Source organism: Doryrhamphus excisus, chromosome 10, assembly GCF_030265055.1.
Source record: "Doryrhamphus excisus isolate RoL2022-K1 chromosome 10, RoL_Dexc_1.0, whole genome shotgun sequence".
NCBI classification, from domain to species: domain Eukaryota; kingdom Metazoa; phylum Chordata; class Actinopteri; order Syngnathiformes; family Syngnathidae; genus Doryrhamphus; species Doryrhamphus excisus.
The window spans coordinates 12109769-12124431 of NC_080475.1; the positions used below are offsets into that span (position 1 = coordinate 12109769).

Sequence of the window (14663 nt, forward strand, 5' to 3'; positions counted from 1 at the left end):
TGTTTACCGTAATGTTGCGCATAAACTGGAATCAGGAAATCGAAATGAGGGTTGCTAGACTTTTGTTTTTTTTTTTGGGGGGGGGGGGGTAACTCTTAGAATAAAAGGAATATAAAAACACCAGCATGGCGTACAATTAACAACCTGAGACCAGTGGTCTATAAAGGACAAATATTTTTGTCTTTCACTACATTGAGATTGGTTGGCGTCCTCCTTGTTCCGCCATGTTTTCTAATGTAAAGCTATCATGATGCCAGCCTGCTTTGTGTTGGAAGCCGGGGGGGTCACATGCATGTGTTGTAGCAGCAATAACACATGACAAAACTACCAGCTCGTCAAGCATAATCCTTAATCAGCATCCAGGATTAGAAGGTTCGGATGAGAAGAGAGGGATGAATGGCGATATGGATGATGCGGGGATGAGGATACAAATGTAAAAAGTCAAATGAAAGAGGGAGATTTTTTGGGTATGGGGGGGGCGGGGGTGGTAGAATCTAAGAGTTTTAAAATAGTAGAAAGAGAAAAGACAATGAGGGATAAAGAGTTGATGGCGCCCCCCCATCTAATCCACACCCGCATCTGTTCGCCCCCATCGACGACCTCATGTCGCCTTGTGTTGGTCCTCTGTATTTAAAAATACTCCATCCATTTTTTATGCCGCTTATCCTCACTAGAGTCGCGGGTATGTTGTTTTGTCAAAGATCCTTTATATGACATGAGAGGCCTATTGAAAAAAATGCTAGCCAAAGATCCTCTATATGAATTGAACTGGTGGGTTAGTCTGATGTCATTCATGGGCAGGATTTGGCACACGTGCCACCAGTTAATTAACACTGTCACACTTGCATACTTAATTAATTGACAGGTGTCTGTCACTTGTTCAGCCATTATAAGCGAATACATACTATGAGTACTCGAGTTCATGTAAAAATATATTCTTTTGTGGTCTCATTTCCTCTAAATGACGACTTTAAGGAAGCAAAAGATCGAAAAGTGGCAGGACCTCCTTTTGACAAAGATCTTTGACCTCCTGAGAAACCGAAAATCAAAGGTCGGCTTTAATTTATTACACTGACTGCGCTGTGATTGGTCACACTTCCAAGCACTCCGGAGGACTTCTAGACTACTGCCGAAACCCACATTCTAATTTTGTTGATAAAGGAGTAAAATAAAAATAAAAAATAAAAAATAAAAAATAAAAAATAAAAAATAAAAAATAAAAAATAAAAAATAAAAAATAAAAAATGAAAAATGAAAAATGAAAAATGAAAAATGAAAAATGAAAAATGAAAAATGAAAAATGAAAAATGAAAAATGAAAAATGAAAAATAAAAAATAAAAAATAAAAAATGAAAAATAAAAAAAAAATCCAAATTACAAATTATAAAATACAAAATTTTAAATAAAAAAGAAATAATTAAAAAATAAAATTTAATAAAGTAAAAAAATACATAAAATTCTATTAGGAAAGCAGGAAGTGAACAAATGTAACAGTCACTGATTGTAAAAGTACCAGATGGAGGGGTAGGATTCAATAAGCTTTGCTTCTTCCTACTCCTTTTGGACATGTGGAACTGTGAACTGATTATGGGATGCATTCTATTGTAATCTGATGCATGTTCAAATGAAATTAAACCATTACCATTACCAATAAAACCTTTGCAGTGCTACTTGTAGCAAATGAGCCACTGCTTGGAAACACCTGACTTACCATGTATGAACTCAAAGAGTGGTACCATCGGCACCGCGATAGCATGTTTGCAAGAAATATGTTCAATTCACTAAAAAAAATGACATAACATTGAGAAGTTATAATAATGGAAACTAATGCATGTTCCAATGCACAACTGCGATCAAATGAAGTGCAACTGAAAAAATAATAAATAAATAAAATGCAAATCTAGATAAAGTAACAGAACAACAACAATAAGAAGTCCACAGGGACTAAGAATAAACCCACTCTGATGCTGTTTTTTATCACACGCGTCCTTCCGCATGAACACATGCTGTCACAGCTGTACGTGGAAAGTTAGCAGTTGCAAAATATCTGCATTTTGAAAATGAAAAAGGGGAAGGGGAAGTTGTTTTTTTTTTTTCTTCCTGACTTGGTCACTAGAGAGACTGAGTGGATGGTAAAAATAACCAGAGGATGACGGCAATGCCGGGAAAGTGAAATAGGTACAAATGTGTGACATGAATAAGATTACAAGATGTACAGTGAGAATATCTGTAATACCAATGGCAGTTGAGACATACTAGCTTAAGGTGAATACACCGTATTTACTTGCATATAAGACACACTGTGAAGCCTTTCTTCCTGTCACTCACACACAGCAAAAACCATCAGATCTATAATAGCATCATGAGATTATACAAGGGTGTTGTTGTTCCTACTGTTACATTAATATTGTTATAGAGGGGGTGTCTTGTATTGGTAGCCACACGCTAACTGTCACAGGGAGAGTCCTTTCTGTCCTAAATATGTTGTATGGTTGACGTCATTTGAGGTTTTCTAACATGTGGAGAAAACTAGCAGATGACACGTGGAAGCAATGCGCAACAATCTGTTGAGACACCAGAGGACTGACAGTTACTTTTTTCACATATGAATATGAATATGATGATCTAATTATCCTTCTAGGAAGTTCTGAATGACAAAAAATGAGCTTAAAAGTGGATTTTGTTTTTATATATATAACAATTGTTAGTGCGATGCTATAACAGCAGTTGTATGATGCAATGCATGATATGCTGCTTGCTGATGTGATGAAAGTACTTTATGGTAATAGTAAATATAGCAGTACTTTGGTGACGCAGGATTAGCCTAGAGCAAAGGTGAGCAAACTACGGCACAGGGGCCGCATGCGGCCCACTAAGCATTTGAAGCCGGCCCGAAATTCTAAATATTTCAACTTTTAATATACAAACTGGCAACATGACTTGCAAGTTGGATGTCTTATATAGTAAAAAAAATGTAAAAGTCCTCCTAAAAAACAAAAAGGGAGATGAGAACATACAGCTGATAGTATAACACTTTTACAGATAATATTAAATCAATTCAAATCCTTCAAGGAAAATTATAAGCATAAAATAGTGTGTGTGTTAAATATATGTTCTGCCCCCCCCCAGACAATTTTGTGGCCCACAAATCAAACTATTTGCCCACCCCTAGCTTAGAGAGTGCATGATAGGCTGCTTCCAAATGAAAAAAATGTACTACTCCTTGTTGTATATATTCGGGACACAGGATGCAAACTCCCAATTTTCCGATTTACCTCGTTTTCTTTCATAATTTGCCTTATATTTTGACACTTAATAAATTCAGATATTACTCTTCTTAAATATTGACTGTCCTGGCTGGTTTATCATACCAGATGGTGATAGAATAGTCAAGACAGTGCATGATAGGCTGCTTGCTATGATGCTACCACATGAAAAATAGTAGAGATTTGTCTCCATTACTACTTTTATTATTAGTGGTATACATTTTGATAAAATAACACATTTGGATATCGCTCATGTTCGGTTTCTCATATCAGCGAATAGTCAAGATGGTGCATGATAGGCCGCTTTCTATGACGCTATCACATAAAAATACTAAATTTTCTTATATAAGTGGTGCATTTTGTTGTCGTTTACTAAGAAAATACGGTACCAGCAAATTTGGGTATAGTGACTATCCTGGCCAGTTTATCATATCAGTGTGTTGATAAGGGAATAGTCACGACAGAGCATGGTATGCTGCTTGCTTTGATGGCTCCAAATGAAAAACGACATTTTCATAGAATACAATTTGTTTGCAATTTTCATAATTTTCTCCTTCCACTATTTGCTTTATACTTTGAGTTTATAGTTTTTTAATAGTCAAGACAATCCATGATAGGCAAACCAGGCCACTCCATTACTACTTTTATTATTGTTGTTATACATTTTGATAAAATAACACATTTGGATATTGTTCCTGTTCGGTTTCTCATATCAGCGAATAGTCAAGATGGTGCATGATAGGCCGCTATGTTACGATGCATCCATATGAAAAATACTAAGCTGTGCTTTTTGTTGTCGTTTACTAAGAAAATGCAGTACCAGCAAATTTGGGTATAGTGACTATCCCGGCCAGTGTGTTGGTGATAAGGGAATAGTCACGACAGAGTATGATATGCTGCTTGCTTTGACGGCTCCGAATGAAAAACGACATTTTCATAGAATACAATTTGTTTGCAATTTTCATAATTTTCTTCTTCCACTATTTGCTTTATACTTTGAGTTTATAGTTTTTTAATAGTCAAGACAGTCCATGATAGGCAAACCACGCCACACTATCCAAATCAAGATTTGTCTCCATTACTACTTTTATTATTGTTGTTATACATTTTGATAAAATAACACATTTGGATATTGTTCCTGTTCGGTTTCTCATATCAGCGAATAGTCAAGATAGTGCATGATAGGCCGCTTGCTATGATGCTTTTACATGAAAAATAATAAGCTGTGCTTTTTGTTGTCGTTTACTAAGAAAATACAGTACCAGCAAATTTGGATATAGTGTGTTGGCCAGTGTGTTGATGATAAGGGAATAGTCACGACAGAGCATGATATGCTGCTTGCTATGACGGCTCTAAATGAAAAACAACATTTTTATAGAATATACTTTTGTTATTGGTGTTATACATTTTGATAAAATGACACATTTGGATATCGTTCCTGTTCGGTTTCTCATATCAGCGAATAGTCAGGATAGTGCATGATAGGCCGCTTGCTATGATGCTTTTACATGAAAAATAATAAGCTGTGCTTTTTGTACTGTATTTAGAATATACAGTACCAGCAAATTTGGGTATAGTGACTATCCCGGCCAATGTGTTGTTAAGGGAATAGTCACGACAGAGCATGATATGCTTCTTGCTTTGACGGCTCTAAATTAAAAACAACATTTTTATAGAATACTACTTTTGTTATTGGTGTTATACATTTTGATAAAATAACACATTTTGATATCGTACCTGTTCGGTTTCTCATATCAGCCAATAGTCAAGATGGTGCATGATAGGTTTTCACTGAATCGCATAAAATCCAAAATGACCCTACGTATATTGCAGCAGGAAAACAAAAAGCATTTACATAGCTGACCAATAAATGCATAAAAACTATTATAATTGTTTGTTAGCTAGCTAGAGCTCTTGTCCTGATTTCTCCCCGTCATCTTGACCTTCTTCTCTGGTGTCATGTCTGTGATGAAATTAGAAGAATGTATTAAAATATGCGATATGAGTGAAAAAGACAAAAAAAAAGTACTACAGTAAACCTCGGATATATCGGAAATTCGCTCACAACGGACAGATAAAAAAGAACCAATTTTTCTGTAATGCATTTCCAATAAAAATTCATTGCATATATCGGATTTTTTATAACGGATTTCGCCTATTTCGGACAAAATCTCCAGTCCCGTTCCAATGCATTTCCATTAAATTTCCCTCGCATATATCGGATGGCCGCATCGTGGTGCTCCGATTCGCCGAATCGTGACAGGCCGCTATACGACGTCATTTGCAGCGTTGCCTGCGCGTCCAGGTACATTGGAAACATAGTCAAGGAAGTGTCTTTTTATAACGGATAAAATCCGATTTACGGATATACCGGATATAAATCCGATATATGCGTAAAACGGACATTTTCCGGTATACGCATATAACGGATTTCGCTTATATCGGACAAAACCAGTGGGAACAATTGAATCCGATATATCCAAGGTTTACTGTAGAAATGATGCTTACTATCCGTGTCCGAGTCCGACTCCCTGAATGATCTCTTCTTCTTGTAGCGTTGGTTCTCTTGTCCTGATGGACTCACCACCTTCTCCTCTTCCTCCTCCTCCTCTTCTTCTTCCACTGTCTCATTCACTTGCTCCTCAGAGCTCTCTGGTTCTGCTCCGTTCGGTGATGACTATTATGAAACATATTTGGACTTTTGGATTTAAAGATGACTAATGCTAATGCTAATGTTTTGTATCTTCTTACCTTCCCGTTTGTTGATAAGGAGTCTTGAGTTTGAAGAGCAGAGTTCAAAGTCTCCAGCACTACGACTTTTCCGAAGATGTTACGTGACTTGAGTGAACGCCACAATACGATATTGTCGTATAAATGGAAGACGTACCTGGACGTAATGATATAGTCAGGGCGGGGACCTTCTTCCCATGGATTTGCTCCGTCTTTCCGTTGGCTTCTTCATTCTGGTCCTGGTCTTTTATCACCTGCTGGGAATTGAACATCTCATAATAAATCTTCATTGTGATTTATTTGGACTGGTAAAGAACTACCTTGTGGTTTGCGACTTTCTCTTGTGTAGGTAAAGAACTAGTAGGGCTTGGAATCGCATCCTTGTCCAGACTATCTCCATCCTGCGATTCCGGAGGTGTTTTCCCAGATTTAGACTTCCCTCTGTCAGATAGATCTAAAGGACCATCGCAGAGATCCCTACGACCTTCTGAAGAAACCCTTTCAGCACTAATCGACTGATTGTCTTTCTTCTCCTGGGACTTTGCCGGCGTGCTGTGTCCCATGTGCTCCAGAAGATTCTTCAAGCGGAAAACCACGGTGGGTTCTTTCGCCGGGGATTGAAAGCCAATCTGCTTGTGCCACTGAGACCTATACATGTGCTCCCGAGGGACCGGAAGACTGGTATGTGGGCTGGTTGGGACTAAGTTGGGAAAACGAGGAAGACTGGATTTGGGATAAGGGTGCATCATCATGTTGGTACCTCCCACTGATGCTGCCGCCACCATGGAAGTCCATGCGGAGGATTCAGGAAGAACCCAAGGGACTGGGACGGGACTGCTTTTGATTGGCTGAGGGCGGCAAGGGACGGGGGCCTTGAGGGGATGCCTGCGGGGACTCATGTCGGCATTTATTGGTGGGGAGGAGGTCTTTTGTAGAAGAGTTTGAGGTGGAATCGGAGGTTCGTCTAAGGTTTCCACAATATGAGATCTAAGGAAAAATCACATATGTTAATTGATTGACAACCCTAATTATTTTATCATTTTTCATCATAAAAAATATTGGCAATAATGTCATAACGTGAGATCTACGTAGGTTTGTAGGAAATTCTGTTACATCATCTTATCTTACCTCCTGTCTCTTGCACACGTTGCGTTGTGTTCCGTCTTCCAGGTTGGCAACGAGTAAGTCGAAAGTGAAATAGGCTTATGGAAGAACAAATAAAAACAAAACAATGGCTTCATTTGACTGAACATGCCATGTTTTTTTATGGTAATTATTTATCACGCAACTCCTTTTTTTTTAAGCGGATAAGGTTATCTTCCTGACCATCTGTCCAGAATGCGGCTAAATACCAACCTTCCTTAGACTTTATGTTCAAGTCAAACCCAGTCATTGGGGTCCTCATCCACAATTTTACATATGACATATAACATATATCAGTGTTATGCAAACAGTTTGACCTTGGAACCGATTCCATTTTCATAATTTCCCATGTGTGTTTAACCCAGGGGTGGGCAAACCACGGCCCGGGGGCCACATCCGGCCCGCCAAGTGTTTGAATACGGCCCGCCCAATCTTTCCAAAGTATTTCATTTAAACTCAACATACAACCTGGCATCATGGCCTGAGCCAACCTTTTGATGGTTTTATCAATTTTGTTTTTTGACATGGTCTGTTGTTTACAAAGTGCTCCTGAAAAAAGGGACACAAGCACATAATAATAATTATTATAATAATAATAATAATAATTATTATAATAATAATAATTATTATTATTATTATTAGATTATTATAATAATTATTAGAACTATTATGATTATTATAATTATTATATTAATGCTAATTATTATATTAATTATATATAATATTATTGTTATATTTGCATATTTTACATAATAATAATATAATAATTATTATTTTAATTTTATTGTAATTATTATAATATTTTATTATTTTTAAAATATTTAAATATAAATATAAAATAATAAATAATAATAGCAGATTGCATGACAATTTTACAGATACAATAATACCAGGTGGACTGTTACATGTAAAATATATAGTCTGCCCCCCCCCCCCCCCCCGTAAATTTTGTCATATCAATGCGACCCGCGAGTCAAAAAGTTTGCCCACCCCTGGTTTAACCTCATAGGTTCCACTGTACTGGTTTCAGCATTACATACATGTACCAGTAACAGGAATAGTCATGGATGTGAAACTCAATAAACTTACAATGTGACTCGAGTTCATAACCCGTAGTTGTCTGAACTCTGACTGATGCTCTGTTGGGTCAAAAAGAAACCATATTTAATTTAAAATAATTATATATTCCTTTACTGTAACACTCACCGTCAGTTCTATGATCTGTTTTTCTTGCAACATTGCCATCTGTTGGCTGATCAGGGTGACTGCTGACTGTTGTCGTGGCGATGTGTGACACTGATCCGGAAGAGGGCGAAAGGTCAGGGGAGATGTTGGTTTTGGCCTCCAAGGGTGTGTTGCTGTGCGAGGAGAGACCTAGGTTTTAATTGACGAACCGATTGTTAATATGTCACAATATGTCACTCACTGAAGTGCTTCTCTTAAACTGCCAATCTCGTCTCTCAGTCTTCTGTTTTCCTTTTTAAGGTTATTATTCTCTCCACCTACAATACACAGATAGAGGATGGAACGTTAAAGCAAAATAGCAGAAAAGGAATTCGGTACACGGATGCATGCTGCATATTCGTTTTTGTCGACTTTTTACATTCATTCATTCATTTTCTACCACTTATCCTCAAGAAGGTGGCGGGGGTGCTGGAGCCTATCACATCTGTCTTCCAGCGAGAGGCGGGGTACACCCTGGACTGGTAGCCAGCCAAACACAGGACACATATAGACAAACAACCATTCACACTCACATTCATACCTATGGACAATTTGGAGTCGCTAATTAACCTAGCATGTTTTTGGAATGTGGGAGAAAACCGGAGTACCCGGAGAAAACCCACGCATGCATGGGGAGAACATGCAAACCGTGGGAGGGATTGAACTCGGGTCTCCTAGCTGTGAGGTCTGAACACTAACCACTCGACCACCGTGGAGCCCTCGACTTTTCGTTCATTCATTTTCTACCGCTTATCCTCACAAGGGTCGCAGGTGGTGCTGGAGCCTATCCCAGCTGTCTTCCTTCGAGAGGCGGAGTACACCCTGGACTGGTGGCCAGCCAGCCAATCACAGGGCACATATAGACAAACAACCATTCACACTCACATTCATACCTATGGACAATTTGGAGTCGCTAATTAACCTAGCATGTTTTTGGAATGTGGGAGGAAGTTGGAGTGGTTAAATATATATATGGCCAAAAAAATATGGCCTTTTCTCACTTTTTTTTGTTGAAAACTGATACTTTGCCGAAACTTCCTTACCTCAGCAAGAAGTACATTAACTTTTAGGGTTAAAAGAGAATTTACTTAAAGTCATTGTGTGTATTTTTGCTTTGTTTTAGTTTTATTGTACTGTTTTTAAACTTCGTTTTGTGCTTGTGTAACAGTAGAATGCAAAAAATGCAGTTTATGTCTTTTTTTTTCCCTCCACTTCAAGTACTGTCCAAGCTTCATTATACAGTGGTTAACTTCTTTTTACACTTGACAGTTAAGTATATTAAAAACTACGGTGCGGCAATTAGCCTAGCATGTTTTTGGAATGTGGGAGGAAACCGGAGTACCCGCAGCAAACCCACGCATCCACGGGGAGAACATGCAAACTCCACACAGAGACGTGGGATTGAACTCGGGTCTCCTAGCTGTGAGGTCTGCACGCAAACCACTTGTCCGCCGTGCAGCCCTCAACTTTTCACAAATTATAATAAATTACTACTGTTTTGGTAGTACTCATCTTTTCAATACAGTAATAAGCGTCCTTTTAAATCCATGAATCATTCAATCACTCGTCTATTTATTAGAAAAGTCTACCCAAGATTGTGACGTGCTGGAGGGTCTGCATTTGCGAGACTTCAAACTCCTGCTGCCTCCTCTTGGCCACTTCCTGAGTCACGGTGCATCTGTCGCATAGACCCGCCCTCAACCTGCAAGGATGCAACACACACAGATTTAGTACAACTATAAGCCATAAATAACATACATAAGATAAGTTTCACACCATACCTGTTCTCCAGAGTCTTGATGTTCTCAGTGAGTAATCTCTGCTGTTCTTTCATCTGTTGGTTCCTTGTGAACAGCTCCTCCATTCGCTTTGTATCACTAATAGACCACATATACATACATACATTGTCTTTTTGATGACCAGTCTAAAATGCCATTATAAGGTATGTTAAACAAATCACCATCACTGTTTAATACAATTCTGTATTAATGTAACTATTATGAATTTGTGGCTTATGTATTTCCATATGTTCTGTTTATTTCTATTGTGGACATGTCCCAACCATCTCAATCTGGCCTCTCTGACTTTATCTCCAAGGCCTCTAACATAATGTAATGTCCATCTTCCTGATCCTATCCATCGTGGTCACTCCCAATGAGAAAGTCAGCATCCTCATCTCTGCTACCTCCAGTTCTGCTTCCTGTCTTTTCCTTCATTGTTCTGAACTGTTTACCCCAAGTACTTAAAATTATCCATCTTCTGTATCTCTACTTGGCTGCACGGTGGATTAGTGTTTAGCGTTCGGGCCACATAGCTAAGAGACCCGAGTTCGATTCCACCCTCAGCCATCTCTGTGTGGAGTTTGCATGTTCTTTTCGTGCATGCATGGGTTTTCTCCCACATTCCAAAAACATGCTAGGTTAATTAGCGACTCCAAATTGTCCATAGGTATGAATGTGAGTGTGAATGGTTGTTTGTCCAAATGTGCCCTGTGATTGGCTGGTACCCCGCCTCTCGCCTGAAGACAGCTGGGATAGGCTCCAGCACCCCCCGCAACCCTCGTGAGGAATGAATGAATGAATGTATCTCTTCTCCCTGTAACCTCACTCTTCCACTTGGGCCTTCTTACTCATAACCATTGCTAAACCTGAAAGTTTGAAATATGAAACGACAAGATTACTCTCTCACCAGCCCTTCTTGTTAGACAACTCTTGGACCTTCATCTGCCACCCTGCGATCAAAACAGTGCAAAAACAGTGCAAATTATATTTAAATTATTACTATTTATATATTTTATTGTATGTCATACTTACCCTCAAGCTCTCGCTCATGGACCTCCCTGAGTTTAACAAGAAGCTCATTGAAGCTCTCCATTGCCCACGCCGTCACCTTTGACCTTAAGAGTAATGGTAATTGGTAAAGTCAATGGAAATACTGCAGAGAGGTGCAGAATCTGGAAGATCTAGAAAGCTTTCTGTGCGGGTTATTGTGTGTAGTTGCTCTATAGGAGTCCACAACTCAATATAAAGTGCTGAAAATGAGCAGAATATGTCAGTTTAACAGATTATTATTGTGTGGAATGCTTTGTGGGTAAGACAGTGTGAAGCAAGTGAGTACTTCAGGTGTCACCCCCCCCAATTATTTGGTGTGAAATAATGTAGACAGAGATATAAGGTTTATAATGTCACCAGTGTGCTGTGTTGATGTGCACATGGTTAGAGCCCGAGGAGGGCAATGCAACCACATTTTGCCTGTCAAATTTGGTCGTCATATTAACGATAATTACAACTGGCTGGACCGGTCCTGCCGCCGGAGTGTTTATGTTTCAAGTACACAGCTACTCGGCTTTACATTTTTTTTTACGGCCCCAACTACTGTGCACGTGTAAGTACAGGAAGTACAGTAAGTATGTGTGTGCAGGGAAAGTAAGTAAGTGTGTCACAATAGGAATATATGTCACACCGCGCCCACTCACCAGGCCCAGGCAGTGTGGAACATGGCTAATGTTAGTGACGATTCTGTGTGCTTTTCCGGTGCATATGATTTGATTGTTTTTGAAGTCAAGTATAATCCATTATTTTATATTTTATATTAGCCCATATAGTCCGAGTTCTGCAGACGACTGACTGTTCTTGAGCACTCTATTTTTTTGTGGGTTGTCAATATTTATTTTTCTAACACCCTGTTTTCATTTCACTTAGTTTGCAAACCTTTATTTGTAATATTGGTCACAATTTGATTCAAGGGAATATTTGATATTTCGTGTTTGTCTTTTTTTACATTGAAGTCAATTTTGTGTTGAGATGTTTTATATGTTATATGTTTAATAAACAATGGCTTATCCATATTACTTTGAACGGTACACTTATTATCCATAAAAGCCTCTTTCCATCTGTGATTAATTGTGATTAACTGCAAACACTTAAAATGATCTTTGAATGGTACACTTATTATCCATAAAACCTCTTTCTATCTGTGATTAATTGTGATTAACTGCAAACACTTAAAATGATCTTTGAACGCTACACTTATTATCCATAAAAACCTGCTTCTATCTGTGATTAATTGTGATTAACTACAAACACTTAAAATTATCTTTGAACGGTACACTTATTACCCATGAAAACCTCTTTCTATCTGTGATTAATTGTGATTAATTGCAAACGCTTCAAATGATCTTTGAACGGTACTCTTATTATCCATAAAAACCTCTTTCTATCTGCGATTAATTGTGATTAACTACAGACACTTACAATTATCTTTGAACGGTACACTTGTGCATAAAAACCTCTTTCTATCTGTGATTAATTGTGATTAACTATTGACACTTAAAATGATCTTTGAGTGGTACACTTATTATCCATACAAACCTCTTCCTATCTGTGATTAATTGTGTTTAACTATGGACACTTAAAATGATCTTTGAGCGGTACACTTATTATCCATACAAACCTTTCTATCTGTGATTAATTGTGATTAACTACAGAAACTTAAAATGATCTTTGAACGGTACATTTATTATCCATAAAACCTCTTTCAATCTGTGATTAATTGTGATTAACTACAAACACAATTATCTTTGAACGGTACACTTATCCATAAAAACCTCTTTATCTACGATTAATTGTGATTAACTATGGACACTTGAAATGATCTTTGAGTGGTGCACTTAATATCCATACAAACCTCTTTTTATCTGTGATTAATTGTGATTAACTACAGGCACATTTAGATTAATTGTGATTAATTGCGATTAATCACTCCAACTGCAGGGAATCTTTTCATTCTTTCTCCTCGTTAAATTACTGTTTTTGCTCCTACAGTTTGTAAAGTTATAATGTAATCACTGTCAATAAAAAAATACAAGATCAGTCATCAATCTATAATTTTTTTCCTTAATGTTTTGCACACACACACACACACACACACACACACACACACACACACACACACACACATATAGACACTACAGGCACAGTATGACCAAAGCATTACTGCATACATTATACCGCATTATAATATGATGCAGGCATATGCTTCCCATCCGGACAAATGATGACTGACTCATTGATCATATAGAAAAATGAATCCACACAAAGTTATTAATGAGCCTACAGTATGTGCTAAAGTAGTCTATGGAGGCCATAAATAGACCCCATCCTCTCAGTGGGTATCACTACCCACCTGTCAAGCCAAGCCATTACCCTGAAGGCACCATCTGTCAAACTCACCTCATACACTGTCCGATTCTTCCTCTGGTTTTTCCCCGACGGATAAACCGGGCGATACGTCCACACAGAGGAAAAGGTATTGCAAGTGATATTGCCTTCTTACACCCTCCCATCCTTCATCTCCCCACCCTAGGAAACCAGTCTGAGCGGTCGTTCCCTTGAGGAACACAAACACCGGGGCCTGGGCAAGTTCTCCCTTGATATTCCGGTTCTGCTGAAATCTCACATAACAAGCCAAACCAGTTTCATGAAGCCCTGTGGTGATAGTGGGACGGGACCGACGAGGCAACCGGCGCAGACACGGTGCATGGCAATCAGACGTTTGTCATTGATATTATCGAAGAAAGACACATTTGAACCTGCAGTTTGTTCAAATTGTACATTTCGAATCATAACAATTATTTTTCATATAACTTGACCAATCTCGTCCAAAATTTTCTCTAGCACACCCAAGTATAAGAAGTGTAGAACATGATACAAAATGATACATTGCCACCATATATGATATGTGATACTATTTTACATTTACTAATTAATGTAGTGATGTAAGATATTTGCGTATGAACCAATCGGGGTTGAATAAAGTCTTCGTCGGTAATAAGACACAATTCGAATGACATTTAAAGGATGTGGAAAAAAAGCAGTTTCCTGATTCCTAAACCGGTTTTCTGATGACCAACTTTAAAAGGCTCATTAGGGCCAAACTGTAACATCATTCATTCACTTCTATGCTGCTTAATGAGCTTAATATACGGTATAAACTCAACTTATATATATTAAAAATATATAAGAGACAAAGTGTATTATTAGTATGATCTTCAACTCATTTCTGCAATATTTTTTGTTAATTTTCTTTTAGTAATAGTAAGACTTTATTCCCATAATATTAAAACATTTTCCCTGACCTAATTTTTTAAAAAAAATTACAACTGGTTTTGGTTGTTTATCATAACATTAAGACACTATTTTTCCTCATAATATTACCTAAAATAATTATTCATCTAAAAAAATATCCTTGTTCATATTTTGACTTTAATCTCCTAAAGGGAAGTATTTATTATTTATTATT

The 14663-nt window shown here is 37.8% G+C and overlaps 1 protein-coding gene across 6 annotated transcripts; it reads right to left on the bottom strand.

Annotated features, from left to right (window-relative positions):
- Positions 1-3270: 3270 nt before the first annotated feature.
- Positions 3271-13717, bottom strand: rbbp8l (retinoblastoma binding protein 8-like). 6 transcript variants are annotated; one of them, XM_058085545.1, is made up of 14 exons: positions 13595-13717; positions 11177-11259; positions 11052-11094; positions 10145-10240; positions 9953-10065; positions 8566-8641; positions 8346-8497; positions 8229-8278; positions 7125-7198; positions 6317-6983; positions 6154-6250; positions 6018-6040; positions 5775-5943; positions 3271-5229 (listed from the first exon to the last, which is right to left on the bottom strand). In XM_058085545.1, the coding sequence occupies exons 1-14, from the start codon at positions 13705-13707 to the stop codon at positions 5168-5170; spliced, it is 1818 nt and encodes a 605-aa protein (XP_057941528.1). In that variant the 5' UTR covers positions 13708-13717; the 3' UTR covers positions 3271-5167. The 6 variants fall into 6 exon arrangements, with proteins under 6 accessions (XP_057941528.1, XP_057941526.1, XP_057941524.1 ...); XM_058085543.1 differs by having other exon boundaries at positions 6018-6076; XM_058085541.1 differs by having other exon boundaries at positions 6018-6082.
- Positions 13718-14663: the final 946 nt, after the last annotated feature.